Source organism: Nomascus leucogenys, chromosome 4 (assembly GCF_006542625.1).
Source record: "Nomascus leucogenys isolate Asia chromosome 4, Asia_NLE_v1, whole genome shotgun sequence".
Classification (NCBI taxonomy): domain Eukaryota; kingdom Metazoa; phylum Chordata; class Mammalia; order Primates; family Hylobatidae; genus Nomascus; species Nomascus leucogenys.
Window position 1 is genome coordinate 85,599,917 of NC_044384.1, and position 22,101 is coordinate 85,622,017.

Below are 22,101 nucleotides of genomic sequence, written 5' to 3' on the forward strand. Positions count from 1 at the left end.
AAAAAGAACCACAGGATAAACCCAGAGGGATTGGTTTGTTTCCCATTGGTTATGAGAAAAAAAACAAAAAACAAAGGGAGTATAAGTGGGAAATACGGTAAGAGCAGCAATTAATGAAATACCAATACAAAGAATGACAACAAAAAGCTGGTGCTTAGAAAAGACTAATAATGACCTTCTGCCAAGATTGACCAGCTATAACAGAGAGAAGGCACAAATAAACAGTATTACATATAAAAAGGGGGACATAACTTTGGATACAGCCAAGATTACAAACATAAGGCAATTATACAAATACCTTTGTGCCAGTAAATTTGAAGCCATAGCAAACATGAGAAAATACGGGGGCTGGGCGCGGTGGCTCACGCCTGTAACCCCAGCAATTTGGGAGGCTGAGGTGGACAGATCACCTGAGATCAGGAGTTTGAGACCAGCCTGGCCAACATGGTGAAACCCCATCTCTACTAAAAATACAAAAATTAGCCTGGCATGGTGGCACATACCTGTAATCCCAGCTATTCAGGAGGCTGAGGCATGAGAATCACTTGAACCTGGGAGGCGGAGGTTGCAGTGAGCCGAGATGGTGCCACTGCCCTCCAGCCCGGGCGACAGAGCAAGATCCTGTCTCAAAAATAAATAAATAAATAATATGAAAATATTTTTCCTTGAAAATATGAAGAACAGAACACCTGAGTAATCTATTACCACTGACAATCTAATTCCAAACCTACCTACCCACCCACCCAAAAAATCACCAGGCATGGTTGGTTTTACAGCAAGCTTTACAAAAATTTTAGAAATGCAAAATTACAATCTTATACAAACTCTTGTAATGAAAATGAAGGGAAAACACTTTCCAACTTATTTTATGAAGCTGGTATAACCTTGATACAAAACAAAGGGTGGGGGCAGTATGGAAAAGGAAAAGCTTAAACCATTTCACCTATACACCTGGATGCCAAAATACCAGAGAACCAAATCCGGCAGTATAATAACAAATCCATCATGACTATCTTCTTCCAGGAATGCAAGGATATCTTAACGTGAGAGAATGTTATGATATTCCACCACATTTACAGATTAGAGGAGGAAAACCATGTGGTGAGCTCAGACTGCCATCTGTGCTCCCTGGCACACACAGGGGTGGCTGGGTGGCAAGGGAGGAAAGCGCACTGGGCCACACAGGGAAGCCCTGGTGGGAATGACCTGGCTGTAGAGGTTAGTCCTGAAGTGACAGAGGTGCAGATTCTGAAGGGCCACGAAGTCTCAAGCATAACTGCAAGAGAAGCCAGTAAGTACTATTAGGCAGCCAGTCACAGGGACTGGCCATGACATCGGGACAAGGGGCTCTTACATCAGATCTTAGCTCACTCTGGGAGATCTATTCATACATGGTTGGATCCCACCATTCAGTTGGGAGAACAGAGGTGGAATCCAGCTTCAGAGAATGACATAGGAAAGTAGCGTGCAGAATACAAGGACCCTACCTCCATCGGGACCCTCAGCTACAGCCCACAGAAGCTGAATGGCTGGTAAGAGGTGAAGAAGTGGAAACGAAAAGGTCTTGGGGAAAAAAAGATGTTACTAGGTATATCACAGTATCACTGAGAGAGTGGAGAAGAACTAAGACCAAGCTTACAGATAAAACGCCAAAAAAACACAAAGTGGGGAACAGTCAAAGGACTATTTAGAAGAAAATGTATAGCCCTGAATATATTAGAAAACAAATTGAAATTAAATTAGCTAAGCACACATCTCAAGAACCCAGAATGAGCAAATAAACCCAAAGAAATGAAGGAAAAGTCCAGTAAGGAAGACGTCTTGCAAAGCCAAATCAAATACACAGAATACAAACAGATTTTGTTGATTTCACCTGCCCTCACTCCTTGCCCCACTTTTTCTGGTAATAGAACCTCTCTATTCCATGGGAAATATATAGGAATTACTTGTGGCTAATCCTGCCCCACCCCAGTCCTCCACACTCCCCCACCCCCAGCCCTGGCCACAGTGACTGCTCAAGCACAGCAGGTGACCTGAGGAAGACCTATTGCCCTTCATGGAAATACAGGGATCCTCAAGAAGGGGCTCTGTCTACAAGGACTGTGTATACACTTGAGCTTCCTGGCCGGGCGCGGTGGCTCATGCCTGTAATCCCAGCATTTTGGGAGGCCGAGGCAGGCGGATCACGAGGTCAGGAGATCGAGACCATCCTGGCTAACACGGTGAAACCCCGTCTCTACTAAAAACACAAAAAAATTAGCTGGGCGGGGTGGCGGGTGCCTGTAGTCCCAGCTACTCGGGAGGCTGAGGCAGAAGAATGGTGTGAACCCCGGGGGGCAGAGCCTGCAGTGAGCCGAGATCGCGCCACTGCACTCCAGCCTGGGCAACAGCGAGACTCCGTCTCAAAAAAAAAAAAAAAAAAAAAACTTGAGCTTCCTACAGAAAACATCTGTAGGAGGGAAAGAAATTAATCAGCCGGGAGCAGAGATGACAGAGATAAACGAGAGAGCCTGAGGAATTCATGCTGCTGGCATTGTTTCATCCCTGCTCGATGTGTACCACTCAGAGACCTCAGGTCAATGAGCCTTGTTTACTTCTCCTCATTTGAGTTCAATTTTGTCATTTATAAGAAAGTCCCACATGGGCCAGTCATAGTGGCTCTCACCTGTAATCCCAGCACTTTGAGAGCCCAGGGCAGGAGCATCACTTGAGCCCGGGCGTCTGAGACCAGCCTGGGCAACATAGGGAGAGCCTGTCTCTACTAAAAATAAAAAAAATTAGCCAGGTGTGGTGGCACGCACCTGTGGTTCCAGCTACTCAGGAGGCTGAGGTGGGAGAATCACTTGGGCCTGGGAGGTCAAGGCTGCAGTGGTGCCATGATAGCCTGGGCAACAGAGTGAGAGGCTGTCTCAAAAAAAAAAATAAATTACCAGGCGCAGTGGCTCACCCTTGTAATCCCAGCACTTTGTGAGGCCAAGGGAGGCCAATCACCTGAGGTCAGGACTTTGGGACCAGCCTGGTCAACATGGTGAAACCCCATCTCTACTAAAAATACAAAAATTAGCTGGGCGTGGTGGCGGGTGCCTGTAATACCAGCTACTCGGGAAGCTGAGGCAGGAGAATCACTTGAACCCGGGAGGTGGAGGTTGCAGTGAGCCGATACTGCACCACTGCACCCCAGCCTGGGCGACACAGTGAAACTCTGCCTCAAAAACAAACAAAAAAAGAAAGTTCCAAATAATACAAATATTATGCATGAACTTTTGCCCAAAAAGCTTAAATATATATGAAATATGATCCTAGAATGATATGAATTATCAAAATTGACTCAAGGATAGAAAACTGTAGACAGAACACAACTGAATAAACTAAAAGGCAGTCAAAGATCAACCCCTGAAAAGGGTACCCAGCACAGATGTTTTTGTAAACAAGTTCTACAAAACGTTGAAGAAACAAATGCCTGGCCTATGACTATTCAAGCCTGAAGAAAAAGACGTCTCCAAACCCATTTGCAAGGCTAGCATAAAGCTAATCTCGAAATAGAACAGGAAGGTCATTTTTTAAAAAGAGGGAGGGGATTGGCCCAGGGAGAGAGATAAAACTCCTAAGTAAACACATAATATTCTCTAAAACTAAGCAAGGTTTATATCAGAATGCAAGGTGTGTCCAACATCAGGAACCCTATTACTGTAACTCAGTACAATCATACAATAAAATCTTTTGATTTTCTCCATAGATGTCAACATTCATCACTGTTAAACAAAAGGGAAGGAGACAAAAAAAAACAGTAAGATAGAACAAAGAAAACATCTTCAGTCTAATGAAGATCATCTACTGGAAGCCCAGAGCAAGCGTCCTACCTCAGGACACAACGTGAGAACCATTCCCGCTGAGAAAGTGTCAATCAAGGGTGCCATGCAACCATGCTGGAGGTCCTGGCCTCTGAGATTTACAAGAAATAGACAAGAGTGTAAAGGAGGAGATAAAACTGCCATTAGTGGGATACGATTTGGCTATCTAGAAAGCCACAAGATCAACTGAAGAACTGCACATTCGACAAGGTGGGCAACACAAAGATGGACGCACAGGTGGATGCCAGGGATGGGGAAAGGTGATTTCCACAGATCCTTCGCTACCAGTAAAACTCCTAAGACTAAACCAAATTAGAAGTAAAGGCCCATTTGAAGACCACACCACCTTACTAAAGAACATACCTCATTTCTGGATAGGAAGATGAAAAACTGTTAATTTTTCTACAATATTTATTTAAAAAAAATAAAAAATAAAGAAACTGTTAAGATACCACTTCTTGGGTGGACATAGTGGCTCACGCCTGGAATCCCAGCCCTTTGGGAGGCTGAGGCGGGAGGATGTCTTGCCCAGGAGTTTAAAACCAGCCTGGGCAACATAGTAAGACTGGCTCTACAAAAAAAAAAAAAAAAAAGAAAAAGAAAAATTAGCCTGATGTGGTGGTGCACACCTGTGGTCCCAGCTACTCAGTAGGCTGAGGTAGAAGGATCACTTGAGCCCAGGAGGTAGAGGCTGCAATGAGCAGTGATTGCACCACTGTGTTCCAGCCTGGGTGACAGGAGTGAAACCCTGTCTCAAAAAAATAAATGTTGAAACTCCGTCTCTACTAAAAATATAAAAATTAGCTGGGCATAATAGCAAGTGTCTGTAATCCCAGCAATGGGGAGGCTGAGGCAGGAGAATCGCTTGAACCTGGGAGGTGGAGGTTACAGCGAGCTGAGATCACGCCACTGCACTCCAGCCTGGGCGACAAAGCAAGACTGTCTCAAAAAAAAGAAATGCAGTATGGGCACACGGATCAATAGGACAGATTAGAAATTCCAAAAAAGATCCATATATATGCAGGAATTTATGTTTTAGAAGATATTTCCGGCCAGGCATGGTGGCTCACGCCTGTAATCCCAGCACTTTGGGAGGCCGAGGTGGGCAGATCACGAGGTCAGGAGATTGAGACCATCCTGGCTAACATGGTGAAACCCCATCTCTACTAAAAATACAAAAAATTAGCCAGGCATGGTGGCGGGTACCTGTAGTCCCAGCTACTCAGGAGGCTGAGGGAGAATGGCGTGAACCCGGAAGGCAGAGCTTGCAGTGAGCCACGATGGCGCCACTGAACTCCAGCCTGGGCGACAGAGCGAGACTCCGTCCCCCCCCCCCCCCAAAAAAAAGGTATTTCCAGTGAGCAAAGAATGAACCTTTCAAGAAATAGTATAGGGACAAGTGACTTTCCCTTTAGGAAAAGTTTGCTACCTCTCAGAAAAAACAAACTTCAGATGAATTAGATAGATACACACACATACATATCTTTAACCCATCTCGTTTATTTTTTGTATATACAGCTACATACATTTTATACATGTATATTCATACATACATATATACAGATGTATGTATGTTTAAAGCCACACTATAAGAGGAAGTAAATGAGAAACAGATAAATGAAGTGGTAGCTGGAAGACGTAGGAATCAGTACAGGTTTTCACGCCTGTTTCAGAAATGGGAGATTCTACAGCACGCTCGACACTAACACATCACATCTATAACATATCACATCCAATAGACAGGACAGCCAAAAACATAAAACAAAAAAACAAAAGAATCAAATACCCAAACCCAAACAGAACAATACCCAACAACACAAATACCCGACCATAGTCTTTAAGAAAGCAAGAGGCCGGGCACAGTGGCTCACACCTGTAATCCCAGCACTCTAGGAGGCTGAGGTGGGTGGACCACTTGAGGTCAGGAGTTCGAGACCAGCCTGGCCAACATGGCGAAACCTCGTCTCTACTGAAAATACAAAAATTAGCCAGGCATGGTGGCGTGCGCCTGTAATCCCAGCAGTTTGGGAGGCTGAGGCAGGAGGCTGATTTAAGGTCAGGAGTTTGAGACCAGCCTGGGCAACATGGCAAAACCCCATCTCTACTAAAAATACAAAAAGTTAGCCAGGTGGGGTGCTGCACGCCTGTAGTCCAAGCTAGTCGGGAGGCTGAGGCAAGAGAATTACTTGAACCCAGTAGGTGAAGGTCACAGTGAGCCAAGATCGCACCACTGCACTCCAGCCTGAGCAACACAGGGAGACTCCCTCTCAAAACAAACAAACAAACAAAAAGAGATAGGCTCCAAAGCACAAGAGGTAAGGTTTAAGTCCCACTGGCTTACAACAGGAAGATATGTGAGCACATCTGCAGAGCTGGTAACGGGGAGGCAGGCGTTCCCTCTGATGGCTGCTGTTTCTTAATGAGGCATGTGTTGTGGTAACTACCACAAGAAGGGGGAATTGATAGATAAGACAGAAGCTTTGAAATAGACGTCCCAGAGTAGATCTGCTGGGCAGTGCTTAGTGTCCATCTGAGGTTTGTAACGATAAACTTAAGGTATAACTGGTGGCCAGGCTGGCTGTTTTCTCACCTAATGATGGTGACTTGAGTTTGGGCACGGCGGTGAATGATTGGGTTTATCCAGGGTTAGGGTTTTACTAGCTGAACAGAATGGAGGGAGACAGGGGGGTGCAGGGTGGACCATGGAATTGATGCTACACAAGAGGGAAGTGAAGGCAGAAGGTTAATCATGAGAATGTCAGGGCTGGTTAGAATGAAGGTTGAGGGTGGAAAAGCAGCCTCTATTTAAAAGGTTATAAGACAATCAATGTCCTCAGGGAATAATCAGTTTTCAAATAAAGTCAGGAGATGGACGGACCATTCAAAACAAAGTTAAGGATACAGAGATTTGCCAGCCACCTTCTGGAAGTGATAGATGGTGAAGTGAGAGAGATGCAGTCACATGTGGGGATGAACACAGTAGCTGGAGGTGAGCACTCCCGTACACAGGGTGACTAGAAGGGCAGGGAGAACAGCACGAGGCACCATGGGCTCCTGAGCGTCTCTTAGAGGCAGGTGGGTATTAGGTCCTAGGGCTGTCATCCTGAACGCTTGAATCGGTATGAACTGCAAGCAGGCAAGGAAGCAGGAGTGCTCCCAGCTGTTAAACACATGCAAGGAGGCCCAGAGCAGGGCCTGGCACTTTCTAAGTGCCCAGTAAGAAAGAACAAACCACCTGGGAAAGACTCCAGCCATTTCCCATTTCCTTCCCATTCAGCCCACCCACCCACAAGGTCTCTAATTAAATAGGGAGCAGTTTTTCACTTCATCACAAGTCTCCCTCCCCCGAGAGAGAGCCACTCAGACACCAGAACAAGTCACCAACCCACCAGGGGTTTAATTCTCCTAATCAAAAGATCAGTTCAGAGAGGAGCCCTGCTTTGTCCTCATCCAGGGGTGAAGATCTGCAGAGCACCCTGGGAATGTCCAAGCCCAGAAGAGCCAGGGGCCAGTCCCTGAGCAAGTGGAGAAGTGGGTCCTAGGGTCTCAGGCTGCCTCTTCCTCTTCACTCTCCTCCTCACTCTCATGATACTGTCTGCGGTTTGTGTTAACAAACAGGTCAGAATCATCTTCTGAGCTGGACTCCTCTCCTGATAACTGTGGCTCAGCTGGGAGTTCTGGTTGAGTTTGTCTGCACGAAGGGAAGAAAGCAGAGTTAGCCCAGCACCTTCTGGGAAAATCAGATCTACAATCAAGGAGTTCCAAAAAAAGGAGGACCATCCAGCCCAGCAGTCAGGGCCCTATAGCACCCTTTAAAGACTAAAACAAGGGTCAGAGGCAGAGCAAACAGTGGGGAAACGTGGCCAAAGAAACAGGCTAAAGACTGACCCCACTCCCCAAACGTGTGCCACAGCCATTTGTTTTAGTTAGAAATAATGATTCTACGACCACCAACTAACACTTAATGGACCCATATCACATACCAGATACTGCACTAAGCAATTTTACAAGCCATCCACTTCTTTAATCCTCACAAAGCTCCCATTTTATATATAAGGAAAATAGAGTTTGAAGGAATTAAATAATGTGCTTAAAGTCATTCAGCTTTAAGTGGCAAAGCCAGGATTTTAACCCAGAGCATCTGACCTTCAAGCCACATTCATAACTATGTTATACCACATGCTTAGGAGCTCTCAACAGATACCCCATGTAAGGAGCAAAGAAGGCTCTATTTTTCCCTCAAGGCACCAAAGCATGAACCCCTTATTTTCCATGTACCCCACCCCAAGGCTTGTTCCTCACCTGTTCCTGTTGTTGTTGTGTTTCTCAGCCACTTCAGAGAAGCCTTCAGGCCTATGCCAAGAGATGAGCCAAAGTCAGGACAAAGAAATTTCTCATGAAAGAGCTGCTTCCAGCTGTCTCTGCCTGGGATGCCATGACCTTCCCTCCCCTAATTCCCAAGCTAGGAAGGCAATGCCTCCAGAAGCCAGAGGGCCAATGATCAAGGAGACCACCTACCAAAACCCCTCCTTCTGCAGAGAGCGCACGTGGTCTTTGCAGAGCACAAACGAGATTTCAGCCTTCACCTTTTCTCCCTCTTCAATAGGGTCAACAATGAGAAAGTCCCCTGTAGGTAAGAAGAGAAAAGGCAGGCAGGCCTGCTTGCAATAAGGAAAGCCAAAGCCATAGGAAGTGGTTCTATCTCCTAGAGAGGGCTGCCTCTCTCACCTCTCTCTTTTTTTTTTTTCTTTTTTTTGAGACAGGGTCTTGCTCTGTTGCCCAGGCTGGAATGCAATAGCATGATCACAGCTGACTGCAGCCTCCACCTCCCAGGCTCAAGTGATTCTCAGGCCTCAGCCTCCTGAGTAGCTGGGATCACAGGCACGTGCCCAACTTTTTTTCTTTTTGTAGAGACAAGGCCTCATTATGCTGCCCAGGCTGGTCTCAAGCGATCCTCCCACCTCAGCCTCTCAAAGTGCTGGGATTACAGGAGTAATCCTCTCACCTCTCTTGATCCAGATGTTCTTGCGGTATTTGGAGGGCATGCTCACCAGGAAGCGCTGCCCTTGGGCTGTCTCCACCTCATGCAGATTGTTCCCTGGGGTCCTGAGTACCTGGTTCAGGAGAGACCAAGAATCAGTTTCATCAGTCAGATCAAACACCCTCTCAGACACGCTGCACCCTACCCCCATCCCAGGGGCCCTCCAAGGGTGCAGGGGTGGGGAGCAGAACAGCTTGTGCCCACAGCCACTCACCCTGACAATCTGCTGCTGGTCGGAGGGCACTATGTGCTCCCCTAGCACCTCCTTCACCACATGCTTCCTCTTGGTGGCCTGAGACATGCTGAAGTTGTCCCAGGGTGGTTAGGAACGAAGAGACTGTCAACTCCTCCTCCCGAGTTCCTTGGATGGCAGGCTCAGAACCCAGGACTGTTCTGAAGATGGGGAGGGGCCTTTTACTGAGGGGTGACACGGTGTCTTGGTTAAGAACATGGGCTCTGAAGTCTAACTGCCTGGATTCAAATCCTACCTTGGTTTATTTCCTAACTATTCAACTTCTCTAGGTCTCAGAAAAATAACAACTAACTCAGCACTGTTACAGAATGGGACAATACGGTGCATGTCATGTAAAAGCAACTCCAGCCGGGCGCGGTGGATCACGCCTGTAATCCCAGCACTTTGGGAGGTCGAGGTGGGCGGATCACGATGTCAGGAGATCGAGACCATCCTGGCTAATACGGTGAAACCCCGTCTGTACAAAAATACAAAAAATTAACCGGGTGTAATGGCGGGCGCCTGTAGTCCCAGCTACTCGAGAGGCTGAGGCAGGAGAATGGCGTGAACCCGGGAGGCGGAGCTTGCAGTGAGCCGAGATCGCGCCACTGCACTCCAGCCTGGGCGACAGAGCGAGACTCCGTCTCAAAAAAAAAAAAAAAAAAAACAGAGTAACTCCTACAATCTTAAGTACTGGTGTAATATAAAACTATACGCATGCTCCAGAGAAGTCATCCTGGCAACCTCTCCGGAAGGAGTCTGAAATAAACCGTATCTTTCTCAACACGCTTGTACACCCCAAGTCTAGCATAGTCACACAACAGAGAAGTTCAGTCTGGCAACACACTACAGCCGGATACAAATTAGGTGGCCACCGTGATGGTCCAAGCCAGGAACTAGTTAATTAAAGGTTGAGGTGAGCAGGCTTGTCTGGGGTATTTGCATATTTCTGACTTGCGTACTTAAGACGAAGGCCAGTACCCTTAAGACTGATGGTTTCCGAAGGAAACACTGTCATCTCTAGTTGCTGTCCTCCTTCCTCCTCCCTGTCTATCCCGGAGAAAAGACCCTCAGAGAAACACCCACACTTAGTCTCTGGCCCTCGGCTCCCAGGAACGCTGCCGGAGCAACCCCGCCGTCTAGGCTGGACGCTGAGAGAGGATCGTCCACGACTCACTTCAAGGCTGAACCAAGAAAACACAGTAAAGGAACTTAATGGCGGCCGCGACGGTAGCGTCAGCTCGAAATCAGGTCTCCAGTGTTCCCAGTTCCCACCAGTCCAACTGCGAGGAGTGCGACATGAGTCTGAGTCCGATCCCTCCGAAAACCGTACTTCCGGCGCTGTCTCGGAGGCCTCCCGTCCCCTCCCTTGTCCGTCTTCTAACTCTTCCCCACGCCAGGTCGGTCAAGCTAAGTCCTTGAGTTCCGGGTCCGGGCAGCAGAGAAAGGAAGTCCTCTCCCTGGAGGCCTCTCTCCCGCAGAACTGCGCGAGAAGCGAGACCTTAGAAGGCAGGGCTTCCCGCGAAGGACCGGAAAGGAGCGCCTCCTAAGGACGCCGTCGAGGTCCGGGGCGCCTCAACTCTATAGCTCTTAACTGGCTAGAAGTGCCCAACGTGGAAGGTTTCCTTTTTTTTTTTTTAAAGGCGGCTCTTGAAGCGACCCGGAAGCGGAAGTGGAAGAAAGTTCTAGTGGCTTGAGGTATCCGCAGGAGCGGCCGGGTGGCGGGAGGAACCGTTACGGGAACAAGTTGGCGGTGAGCGCGAGCCGTGGAGCAGGGCCCTGGCTGGAGGCCAGAGGGGGTGCGGGGAGAAGGGGAGGAGAGGGGTCGCAGGCGCTGTGGCGAGCCCTGGGGGAGAGCTTGTCCGCGCTGCGGGGAGGGGGCGGGGTGCCGCGCGTGGAGCCGGGCCGCGGGAAGGGGCGGGCCGCAGCGGCGCGCGGTGGGGGCGGAGCTGGGGCGCGGCGTGAACCCCGCGGGCGTGGAGCGGGTGTGCGCAGCGCTGGGTGTGCGCTTCGCCTTGTAGGTAGAGAGACCCTTTGGTTAGCTTTCCACGCCAAGTGGCCCTTCCAGGCAGAGTCAGTGTCTTCTTGGTTCAGCCAAGGTCACAGAGGGAGTGACAGCTTCCGCGCAGCCCTGGCTACTGACTCTGGGAATCTTCCCACTGCCCCGCTTGCGCCACCTGTTAGGCAGGATCGTTTTTCCTCTGGGGCAATATCAAAATCCAGGTCCTGCAGGAAGAAACTCCTCTTAAGAATAGTGGGGAAGAGTCTCCCTGGACCTGTTTTTTCCTTTCAGGATTAGGGGGATCGAGCAAGCCACCGTAACCTCTGGCTTGGCTTCCTCTTACTATGAGATTGCTAGTGGGCCCTTAGGAGTTCCAGGTCTTCAGCCCTAATCTACCTTTTTTTTGGGATTCCTAGATTAAGCCTGATCAAGATGACAACCTCCCAAAAGCACCGAGACTTCGTGGCAGAGCCCATGGGGGAGAAGCCAGTGGGGAGCCTGGCTGGGATTGGTGAAGTCCTGGGCAAAAAGCTGGAGGAAAGGGGCTTTGACAAGGTGTGGGGTGGCTGCGTGTTCCTGGTGCAGGTGGGGGGTGGGAGGAAAGAGTCCATCTGCTGGGGGATGGACAGTGGGGTATAATCTGAAGAGGCTGCCAGAGCTTGGGCACCTGGTGGAGAGGAGAGGGGGCAAAACCCGCGCTGCTTCCTGGGCTTGTGTGCTCTGAATGGCACAGGAATGGCTGTCTTGCTCTTATCCCTCATTGAGCACTGAGCAGCACACCCTTTCCTTTTCCCTGTTTTGCAGGCGTATGTTGTCCTTGGCCAGTTTTTGGTGCTAAAGAAAGATGAAGACCTCTTCCGGGAATGGCTGAAGGACACTTGTGGCGCCAACGCCAAGCAGTCCCGGGACTGCTTCGGATGCCTTCGAGAGTGGTGCGACGCCTTTTTGTGATGCTCTCCGGGAAGCTCTCAATCCCCAGCCCTCATCCAGAGTTTGCAGCTGAGTAGGGACTCCTCCCCTGTCCTCTACGAAGGAAAAGATTGCTATTGTCGTACTCACCTCCGACGTACTCCGGGGTCTTTTGGGAGTTTTCTCCCCTAACCATTTCAACTTTTTTGGATTCTCGCTCTTGCATGCCTCCCCCGTCCTTTTTCCCTTGCCAGTTCCCTGGTGACAGTTACCAGCTTTCCTGAAAGGATTCTTGGCCCCGTCCCTCACCCCCACCCTCACTTTCAGTCCGTTTGATACCATTTGGCTCCTTTTTTGGCAGAACAGTCACTGTCCTTGTAAAGTTTTTTAGATCAATAAAGTCAGTGGCTTTCATGACTGGGCTTTGTGCACTGAAAAGCAAGTGGACTGGGAGTTGCCTCTCCTCCAGGGACTGACCATGTTTGCCTCACTCCTTATCAGTAGAGACCGAAACTGGCAGCTTCCCTTCCACTCCCAGAGGGCAGCCACCCTAGCCATGTAGGCCTCAGGCAGGTGACTTGTGTCTCAATCCCCAAGTGATGTGGGAGAGGGTGTGGGTGGATCTTTTCCTGGGAGCCAGATGGACTGTGCTCCAGATGTCAGTTAAGTCAACAGCTGGGCTAGGCAGCACCTGGTGGAAAAGTCAGTGGGAGTCAGAGGTACCAGACAGGGTGGGCCGGATGTGGGTGAGAGTTCACCTGCCAGTTATCGTATCGTCTGCTCTCCCAGCCTCTGCAAGGGTAGGGTGCTTGCCATCTTCCGTGATCTCTTAGGGAGGAGAAGGAGCACAGGCATCACAGCTGGAAGGATATGAGGGGAGTACACCTCATTACATTTTAGTCCTGTTCTTTTTGTTTACTGTTTAACTTAATAGAGACAGGGCCCTGCTGTGTTGCCCAGGCTGGCCTTAAGCGATCCTTAAGCCTCCCAAAACGCTATGACTATAGGTGTGAGCCACCATACCCGGCCAGCCCTATTATTTCTTGAACACTTAGTATGAACCAGGCTTAAAGCTAAGATCTTTGCAAACATTTTTTTCTTTCATAATAATAAATAATAATTCTCTCTTTTACAGGTGAGGAAACTTGAGGCTCAGAGAGGCTAATTTGCCCATGGACTTGCTCCTGGGAAGTAGTCAGACTGGAACTCAAACTAGCTTGGAAACCCATGGACCCGGCCATGTGTTCCTTGGTCATGTGGCTTAGCCTCTCTGAGCCTCAGTTTCCCCACTTGGAAAATGAGGTGGTTGTAGGGAAAGGATATTTGCAGCAGTATAAACAACAAAGGACTATTTCCATAGCACATACAGAATTGCAATCAAGAAAAAGGCGGACTGGTTGGGCACGATGGCTCACGTCTGTAATCCCAGCACTTTCAGAGGCTGAGGTGGGCGGATCACCTGAGGTCAGGAGTTCAAGACCAGCCTGGCCAACATGGTGAAACCCCATCTCTACTAAAAATACAAAAATTAGCCGGGTGTGGTGGTGCACGCCTGTAATCCAGCTACTCAGGAGGCTAAGGCAGGAGAATCGAACTTGGGAGGCAGAGGTTGCAGTGAGCCGAGATCATGCCATTGCACTCCAGCCAGGGTGACAAGAAAGAAACGCTGTCTCAAAAAAAAAACAAAAAAAAACACAACAGAAAAATGGGTAAAAGACCTAAGACGGCCACAGAAGAGGATTCCCTCCCAGTAAATAAGCACAGGAAAGGTGCTGCATATTGCTAGTAATAAGACATCACATGCCATTAACACCCACCTGACTGGCAAACACTTTCAAGTTGGACAATACCAAGTATTGATGAGATAATGAAGCAACAGGAACTGATACCCAGCTGGTGGGAGTATAAATTGGTCTAAACAATTTGGGAAGACAGTTGGGTGTTATTTAGTAAAACTGACACGCCCTGTGACCAAGCAGTTCCACTCTCAGGACTGTGCCTTGAAGAAAGTCCCGAACACCTGCAGCAGGACCTAGATGAGTTCGAAGCTGCATTGTTGGGAGCAACACTAGCGGCTGTCAATACTAGAGTAGATAAATAGGCATTCATGCCACCGGACACTGGACAGAGGCGAAAATGAACAAATGATAGTTGTGTACAACATGAATCTCAATAGCAAATGAAGCCAAACAAATTCTTAGGAATTCCTACATAGATGGTAAAACTAGAAGGAAAACAAAGGAAATGATTATGGTAAATAGTAAAGGAAAAAGTCTACAGGGATTATCTTTGGGGGAGGGTGTGGAAGGGCTTAAGGGTAGGCTTTGCCTACCCTGACCTGTGTTTCTGACCTATGGGGTGGTGGTTCAGGCATTGACCAAAAGTGTATGTTATGTGCCCTTTTCTATGTATTAGCTACATCTCAGAACAAAAGAAAGATAAAAGGAAAACCAAAAATAAAGACATGAGGCTGGAACGATTGTGTGAAAGGTCAGAAACTAAATTGCTATTTGTAGGGATGAGAGTTCTGTGCAAGGCTGGGACCGGGAAGTGCACAGCCTGAAAGGGACACCGGCTGGCTGCAGCAGGGCCCAGCTTGTGCTTCAAGCCGCTTCCTGGGAGGCTGCTGGTCTGAGGCCCGGCTGAGGTGGTCACAAGGGCTCTCTCTTGAGTTTCAGACTGTTTCTGATGTCTTCCTGGATAAGTCCCCTCACCCTTGACCCTCATGCTGTGATGCTGTTGCAGGCCTGGTGTGCTTAGGTGGGGGTTTTGCAGGGCTCCGGCCTCACCACACCTCAGCCCTGATGCTGCCAGATTGTTGCTGGTGCTCTGTGAAGTCATGGAGACTCCCTCCTCCTTCACGAAGCCCTTCCCTGGGCTCCTGCCCATGCTGGCCTCCTGGTTTGGCCTCGCCTGGCTCTGGCACTGGGACCCTGCTGGAAGCCTGTGGCTCATGCTCTCTGCTTTATTTCCTTGTCATCTGCCTTTCCCGGCTCGCCCACAGGCTTTGCCATAGAAGAGGCTGGAACCTCTGCCTTCTCACCTCTCCCTTGGGGCGCAGGCAGTGCATATACCAGGTGGCAGGCCACAAACCCTTTATCAGGACTCCATATTGCATCCCACACAAGTTCTTGGCTCTGTCCTGGGACAGCAGTAGACAAAGGGCATCTAGAATGTACCTTGTGACAATGTGGCCTCTCGGATCCAGCCCGACTCAGCCAGCAGGACAAAGGGACCACGGCTTGGAATGCTGGCGCAGAAAGCAGACCTGGCTGGTGAGGGGTAGGAGTCAGGTTGTCTGAGTGTCAGCCTGTGGTGTCCAACAGGACATGCCTGGCCACCCACTAGCCTGGGACATGGGTGGGCCCGGAAATCAGCAAATACTGATCCCATCCCCCCATCACACCCAGCCAGAGCTTGACCCTCTCAGCCGGTCTAGTTAGGAGTGCTCAGAGCCAACCTAGAACTTGGTGTGAACCCAGCCCATGCACTCCGGGGCCCCGAAGGGCTCCTGCTGCCCCCAGAAAGGAAGAGGGGGAGGCTACCTGGACCACCACAAGCCCTGCCCCGCGGCAGCCTGCTGAGCATGGAAGGCTCCCAGCAGGTGCTTGTGACTGTTGATCCCTTTCCAGGTTGGCCCCTCCCTGTGGGGACCAGGGCTCTTTCCTGTCACTCCCAACCTTGACTGGTGGCAGCCTTGAAGAGCCAGCCAGGCCCAATTCTGGGCCTTTGCTCCCCATGCGATCTGGAGCAAGTTGCTTCACTCCTCTGAGCTACAGCCTTGTCTGCCAGCTGGTGCAGGGTTGTGAAGATTCAACCAGTGAATCAGCAGCGCTTAGGAGTGCTCCTCCCCAGAGGGGAGCTTTAATCCCTGTTGGATTACAGGTTTCCTTGCCGAAAGATCTCCTTTCCAGGATATGGGGCTACAGAGCCCTGGGCGGAGGGCAATATCCTCTGCCCAACTGAAGGTTCAAGGAAGAGGGTTCTGGGGGAAGCATCAACGCCTTGGAGAGCCTGATCCCAGAGGAAAGGAGATGTCAAGAACCTGCCCTGGTCATCTCCACCCATCGGGCCAGGGGCAAGAGAGGGGTGCTGTGGACAACCTGGGGTGGGATGTCTGGGCCACTGCAAAACTGGAGGCTCTGCCCTGTGGCCAGTACATTTGACTGACCTCAAGCTCATGCTTGGCCTGAACCTCCTGGAAGCCAGAGTGGTCCAGACGGGATGGAGTCAGGCGCTGGGAAAGTCTGCTCAGGGACACACCACCTGCAAGGAACAACCCCTACACCATGCACAGCAGACCTCATACCCCTGTGGGGCAGCCCAAGACTCATGCACCGGGACCCACAACTAACCCTTCCCCTTTGACCTCCCATTTCCTCCTTGTAGGAAGAGGTAATAATCATTGTGCAGAGCTGCTATGGGAATGAAAGAACATATATTGAATCCCTGGCGCAAGGCCTGGCACACAGCAAGAGCTCTTACCATTGTTATTCCCCCCCACCTTTTCTCACCAAGATACCACTTCTAGCTGTGTGACCTTAGACAAGTGTCCTGACCTCTCTGATTAACTTTTTCATCTGCCAAGTGAGGATAATGTGTACTCCCTCAGGGTGCTTGTGAGAATCAGTGGGTGAAAAGTGCTCAGAAATTGCTAGGTTGTACTGCAAAAGAGTCCTTGGCATCAGCACGAAGCAGTGGCAGGTGGAGTGAGCGCCCTTGGTGAGTCGCAGACAGGCCTTGGCTAGTTTTTGAGAGAGCTGTTGGAGGTACCTGTGGCCATGGCTAAGCTCCAAGTGATGAGACAGCAGGCCCAGGGGAGCTGCCTCTCCCACCTCGCCCTTGTGGCACGATCCTGGGCCTCTTCCTCTACCCCTCCCAGGCTTTCAGCTCAGAGTCCTGGCCAGGCGTCACCCTCCTGATCAACTCAAGCTCGGCCAGCACTTCCACAAACTGGAGTCTGTCCCTTTAAGCCAGACACCTGAGGCCTCCAGGAACTTGTGATGGTTCCTTGGAATCCCAGGAAGATGGCAGAGTTGGTTTTCCACAGCTGGGCTGAGGAAGTGATGTGGGTAGCAGGCTGCCAGCTGCCCTGGGCAGTGAGTGACTGCTCTGGTCTAGGTCCCTGTGTGGGAAATCACTTCCTTTTGTGGTCCTGGGATTCTAAGGCCCAGAATCAGGAAGGGAGGGTGACACTCTGGATGCCTACATACAATATCCATCACGGTGACACGCTGGATGCCTACATACAATATCCATCACGGTGACGGCTGCCAGCTGCTCTTTACGTACTGTGACCTAGCACCTCTTCCAAGCCCCAGTGAAGCCCCTGGAGGCTCTAAGCACTGCAACATCTTAGTGCCCCAGGGACAATAAGCCCCTGCCCCGCCAGCAACATGGAATTACAAATACAAACTACACTGAACTCTAAAATGCAGACAAATAATTCCAAGGCCTGCCTGTAATCCCAGCGCTTTGGGAAGCTGAGGTGGGAGGATCTTGTGATCTCTTGAGGCCAGGCATTCGAGACCCACCTGGGCACTACAGTGAGATCCCATCTCTACAAAAAAATTTAAGAATTAGCCAGGTGTGAAAAAAAATTAACCAGGCATGGGGGCATGTGCCTGTGGTCCCAGCCACTTGGGAGGCTGAGATGGGAGGATAGCTTGAAGCCAGGAAGTCAAGGTATGAGCTATGATAGTGCCACTGCACTCTAGCCTGGCTGACAGAGCTCTGTCACAAAAAAAAAAAAAAAAAAATTCAACAAAATCCAGACTTTTCTTGCATTGACTACTTCAACACTGCTTTTCGTCCGTTCTTTTTTTTTTTTTTTTTTTTGAGACAGGGTCTTGCTATGTCACCCAGGTAGAGTGCAGTGGCACCATCACTGCTCACTGCAGCCTCGACCTCCCAGACTAGTAATCCTCCCACCTCAGCCTCCCGAGTAGCTGGGTAGGCGTGCACCACCATGCACAGCTAATTTATTTTAGATTTTCTGGTAGAGACGAGGGCTCACTATGTTGCCCAGGCTGGTCTCAAACTCCTGGCCTCAAGTGATCCTCCTGCTTCCGACTCCCAAAGTCCTGGGATTACAGGTGTGAGCCACCGTGTGATTAATAGATCACCACCTATTAATAATAATAGATTATAATAATCTATTATTAATTATTGGAGTCTTTTTTTTTTTAGATAGAGTCTTGCTCTGTCACCCAGGCTGGAGTGCAGTGGGTGCCATCTCAGGTCACTGCAACCTCTGACTCCCAGGTTCAAGTGATTCACCCACCTCAGCCTCCCAAGTAGCTGAGACTACAGGTGTGCACCACCACGCCCAGCTAATTTTTGTATTTTTAGTAGAGATAGGGTGTTGGGAGCTGAAAGGGCCAAAGGGATTGTGACCAACTCAGCATTCCGCTGAAGGCTATGTTGATCAAACAGCCACCTGTTTATCACAAATGCAGGATGTGGGCAAACTCCCACTGCCCCGCCACCAAAAGGTTTGCTGAGGGCCTCACTCCTTGGCACTGGGCTCCCTGAAGTTATCTACTGAGAAAATTAGCGCCTATTGTTGAAAGGATGCAGTCTCACAAGCCTGCTTTGACCAAACTGCTGACTGACAATTATGTGACATACCCAACAATCACCCCCCCTTTCTCGCTATCTCTTTTGCCTAATAAATACAGAGGGCTGTGTAAAGCTCAGGGCCCTTGTCCACTAGAGCAAGGTGCCCCCTGACCCCTTCTTCCAAATATACTCTTTCGTCTCTTGTCTTTTATTCCCACGTTTGCCCGGCTTTGTTCAGTCCCACTAGGTCCGTGCGGGCTACAATGGGGTTTCACCATGTTGGCCAGGCTGGTCTCGAACTCCTGGCCTCAAATGATCTGCCCACCTTGGCCTCCCAAAGCGCTGGGATTACAGGCATGAGCCACCGCGCCTGGCAATTATTGGAGTCTTTAAAAACACAGTCATGGGCCTTGTTTGCTGGTACCTCCAGCACATGCTCACTGTATCCACGGGAGAGCCAGATTCGAAACATCAATATCAGAACAAACTTAGGAGATAAGGTGTCCTTCAGACGAGGGCACAGAGGCTCTGTCTGGGAGGTTGAGGGACTTGCCCAAAGCCGTGCCATCAGTAAGATGGCAGAGCTGACATGACTGACACCCCCTCCTTCTGGGCAGTTTGTGTCCTGTGGGCTCAGTCTAGTTTAAAACCACAGATTTGACTTAGACTGCCAGCACACACAAGCCAGTGTCACCATTTATTTCCCTCCAGTGTCTTTGGGCAAATCCATTTTCCCTTCTCTGTAAAGTGGAGACTTTTTTTTCTTTTTTTTTTTTTTGAGACAGAGTCTCTATCTGTCACCCAGGCTAGAGCGCAGTGGTGCCATTTTGGCTCACTGCAACCTCCACCTCCCAAGTTCAAGCAATTCTCCTGCCTCAGCCTTCTGAGTAGCTGGGAATTCAGGTGCGCGCCACCATGCCTGGCTAATTTTTGTATTTTTGGTAGAGACGGGGTTTCACCATGTTGGCCAGGCTGGTCTTGAACTCCTGACCTCAAGTGATCTGCCCGTCTGGGCCTCCCAAAGTGCTGGGATTACAAGTGTGAGCCCTCACGACCGGCCTTTTTTTTTTTTTTTTTTTTTTTTGAGTCAGCGTCTAGCTCTGTCGCCCAGGCTGGAGTGCAGTGCTGAGATCACGATTCACTGCCTTGAACTCCTTTGCTCAAGTGGTCCTCCCATCTTGGCCTCTCAAAGTGCTGGAATTACAAGCATGCCTAGGCACCTGGCCAGGTAGAAACATTAGTCACTCGCGCTCCAGGAAGGTTGTCAGGCAGCGCTGAGCAGTAATGTGCCCTACTCACTGGCTATTTATGCAGCACCAGGCCTCTTCTAAGAACTTTACCTGTTTCATCTCACTGAATCCTCACAACACCCATTGTACAGAAGAGGAAACTGAGGCAGCGAGTGGTTAAGTGACTTCTCCAAGTTCACATAGCTAGGAAATGGTGGCAACAGTAAGAGCCCACGAAGAGCTGTGGTTGGTAGTTCATTCTGGGCAGCCCTCCCGTGAACCGTCCCTGTACTGTCACTTGTTGCTGGGGACCGTCGCTGTCCTCTTCCTCCCCGGGCCAGGTGTGTCCTGGAGGGCAGGGAAGTGTCTTGGCACGCGGGTGCGCGCCGCCCCCTCGGTCTCCTGGGCTCCCTGAACCTCGCAGGACCCCGGAAGCCCCGCCCCAGCTCGGGCCGCGGGGGCACACCGCGGGCGTCGGGCGGGGCGGCCCAGCAGGTAAAAGCTGCGCGGCCGCGGGCTCGGCACTCACGGCTTTGACGGCTCCGACGGCACTGACGGCACTGACGGCCATGGCGCGTTCGAACCTCCCGCTGGCGCTGGGCCTGGCCCTGGTCGCATTCTGCCTCCTGGCGCTGCCCCGCGACGCCTGGGCCCGGCCGCAGGAGCGCATGGTCGGAGAACTCCGGGACCTGTCGCCCGACGACCCGCAGGTGCAGAAGGCGGCGCAGGCGGCCGTGGCCAGCTACAACATGGGCAGCAACAGCCTCTACTACTTCCGAGACACGCACATCATCAAGGCGCAGAGCCAGGTGCGGCGGGCGGGGTGCTGGGAGGGGACACCGGGCCCAGACGGGGGAGGCCACAGGCGCTGCCCGGGCGTGCATGAAGGGGGCCTGAAAGCGCGATCGGGATATTTTCATGCAATATTTTAAAAATCGAATTAATGCTAAAACTCCACCATGGACAACCATCTAAATTTCAAGGAAAGACATAATTAAACCCTGTACTGCACTACCTGCCCTCCTGGCTTTCCTGGTCCTAGTCTCTGCCCTGTTGGGGTGGATCGGGGAGGAGGGAAGGCAGGTGGGGACAGTGGGCAGCTGCCTAGATGGGGCATGTCTGATGTCTGCCAAGGCTGCTGGTGGGGCTCAGCCTCCAGGCCTCTCCACCCTCCATCCCCACCAGAACTTCCCCCACCCCCCACCCCGGGTCTGAGTCATCCCCTCTCCCTCTCTCCCCACCTGAGTGTCTGGGGGCAACAGGAGAGTATGTCAGGAGGTGAGAAGTGAGGATCAAGGGTCAAGACCCCTGACCTGCCCCTACCCTATGTCCCCAGCTGGTGGCCGGCATCAAGTACTTCCTGACAATGGAGATGGGGAGCACAGACTGCCGCAAGACCAGGGTCACTGGAGACCACGTCGACCTCACAACTTGCCCCCTGGCGGCAGGGGCGCAGCAGGAGGTAACAGCTGGGCTCCTCCAGCCCTAGCCCTCCCCAGAGCCTCAAGCACTCAGGTTGTCCATCCTGAACTGGTTTGGCTGGACACGTAGATGTCTAGATGTCTGGCTGAACCTGTCGTCCTTCTGGATGAGTCAGCCTCTGGGCCAAGATGGGGTGCAGAAAGGAAGCTGGGGCTTCCCTCGGGAATGGGGAAGTTGGCTACCAAGATCTGGAGTCTAGCCCCAGACATGTGGCTTGACATCCGTTGGGTCAGTGATTGTCCCTCTCTTGGCCTGGAGTGGCCTGGCAGGCAGAGGGCTGGCTGCTGGGAGGAGACAGGTCGAGGCTGGGCTCACCCCTCCTTCTCTCCCATATTCTCTCTACAGAAGCTGCGCTGTGACTTTGAGGTCCTTGTGGTTCCCTGGCAGAACTCCTCTCAGCTCCTAAAGCACAACTGTGTGCAGATGTGATAAAGCACAACTGTGTGCAGATGTGATAAGTCCCCGAGGGCGAAGGCCATTGGGTTTGGGGCCATGGTGGAGGGCACTTCAGGTCCATGGGCCATATCTGTCACAATAAATGGCCAGTGCTGCTTCTTGCATTGGTTTCTTCTAAGTGCTTCGCTTCCGCCCCCATCCCCCACTCCCACTTCTGGCAGCTCCCAGCTCCCCAGCCCAAGCTGAGAGGTCACCCTGCCACCTGCAGCAGAGCTGCTGCTGTCCCAGCCCAGACAGTGCTGAAGGTGCAGGACTGAGCCTCCAAATGTGGAGCCCCCCAAACACCCCAGCATCACAGGCATAGAGGAACAAACCTTAGAGCCCCCCGACATAGCCAG

At 50.8% G+C, this 22,101-nt stretch overlaps 3 protein-coding genes across 5 annotated transcripts; 2 read left to right on the plus strand and 1 right to left on the minus strand.

The window, feature by feature from the left end:
• Positions 1 to 7,223: 7,223 nt before the first annotated feature.
• EIF1AD (eukaryotic translation initiation factor 1A domain containing) lies at positions 7,224 to 10,458 on the minus strand. Of its 2 annotated transcripts, none has more exons than XM_030811242.1 (6): positions 10,211 to 10,458; positions 9,107 to 9,285; positions 8,857 to 8,965; positions 8,370 to 8,478; positions 8,154 to 8,204; positions 7,224 to 7,542 (listed from the first exon to the last, which is right to left on the minus strand). In XM_030811242.1, exons 2-6 carry the CDS (start codon positions 9,191 to 9,193, stop codon positions 7,398 to 7,400), a joined length of 501 nt encoding a protein of 166 aa, XP_030667102.1. In that variant the 5' UTR covers positions 9,194 to 9,285; positions 10,211 to 10,458; the 3' UTR covers positions 7,224 to 7,397. The 2 variants fall into 2 exon arrangements, with proteins under 2 accessions (XP_030667102.1, XP_030667103.1); XM_030811243.1 differs by having other exon boundaries at positions 9,107 to 9,309.
• On the plus strand, positions 10,380 to 12,452 carry BANF1 (barrier to autointegration factor 1). 2 transcript variants are annotated; one of them, XM_003274214.3, is made up of 3 exons: positions 10,380 to 10,877; positions 11,543 to 11,681; positions 11,931 to 12,452. In XM_003274214.3, exons 2-3 carry the CDS (start codon positions 11,559 to 11,561, stop codon positions 12,075 to 12,077), a joined length of 270 nt encoding a protein of 89 aa, XP_003274262.1. In that variant the 5' UTR covers positions 10,380 to 10,877; positions 11,543 to 11,558; the 3' UTR covers positions 12,078 to 12,452. The 2 variants fall into 2 exon arrangements, with proteins under 2 accessions (XP_003274262.1, XP_003274263.1); XM_003274215.4 differs by having other exon boundaries at positions 10,380 to 10,822.
• Positions 12,453 to 20,187: 7,735 nt separating this feature from the next.
• Positions 20,188 to 21,740, plus strand: CST6 (cystatin E/M). Its single transcript, XM_003274220.4, has 3 exons — positions 20,188 to 20,634; positions 21,162 to 21,287; positions 21,653 to 21,740. The coding sequence occupies exons 1-3, from the start codon at positions 20,395 to 20,397 to the stop codon at positions 21,734 to 21,736; spliced, it is 450 nt and encodes a 149-aa protein (XP_003274268.1). The 5' UTR covers positions 20,188 to 20,394; the 3' UTR covers positions 21,737 to 21,740.
• Positions 21,741 to 22,101: the final 361 nt, after the last annotated feature.

Excerpts from the sequence above, each read along its gene's own strand:
- BANF1 (XM_003274214.3), top strand. The coding sequence starts at position 11,559 with ATGACAACCTCCCAAAAGCACCGAGACTTCGTGGCAGAGCCCATGGGG. Across the intron at positions 11,682-11,930 it reads AGGAAAGGGGCTTTGACAAG|GCGTATGTTGTCCTTGGCCA; the intron begins GTGTGGGGTGGC and ends CCTGTTTTGCAG.
- CST6 (XM_003274220.4), top strand. The coding sequence starts at position 20,395 with ATGGCGCGTTCGAACCTCCCGCTGGCGCTGGGCCTGGCCCTGGTCGCA. Across the intron at positions 20,635-21,161 it reads TCATCAAGGCGCAGAGCCAG|CTGGTGGCCGGCATCAAGTA; the intron begins GTGCGGCGGGCG and ends CTATGTCCCCAG. Across the intron at positions 21,288-21,652 it reads CGGCAGGGGCGCAGCAGGAG|AAGCTGCGCTGTGACTTTGA; the intron begins GTAACAGCTGGG and ends TTCTCTCTACAG.
- EIF1AD (XM_030811242.1), bottom strand. The coding sequence starts at position 9,193 with ATGTCTCAGGCCACCAAGAGGAAGCATGTGGTGAAGGAGGTGCTAGGG. Across the intron at positions 8,966-9,106 it reads ACCAGCAGCAGATTGTCAGG|GTACTCAGGACCCCAGGGAA; the intron begins GTGAGTGGCTGT and ends CTCCTGAACCAG. Across the intron at positions 8,205-8,369 it reads CTGCAGAAGGAGGGGTTTTG|GCCTGAAGGCTTCTCTGAAG; the intron begins GTAGGTGGTCTC and ends CTCTTGGCATAG.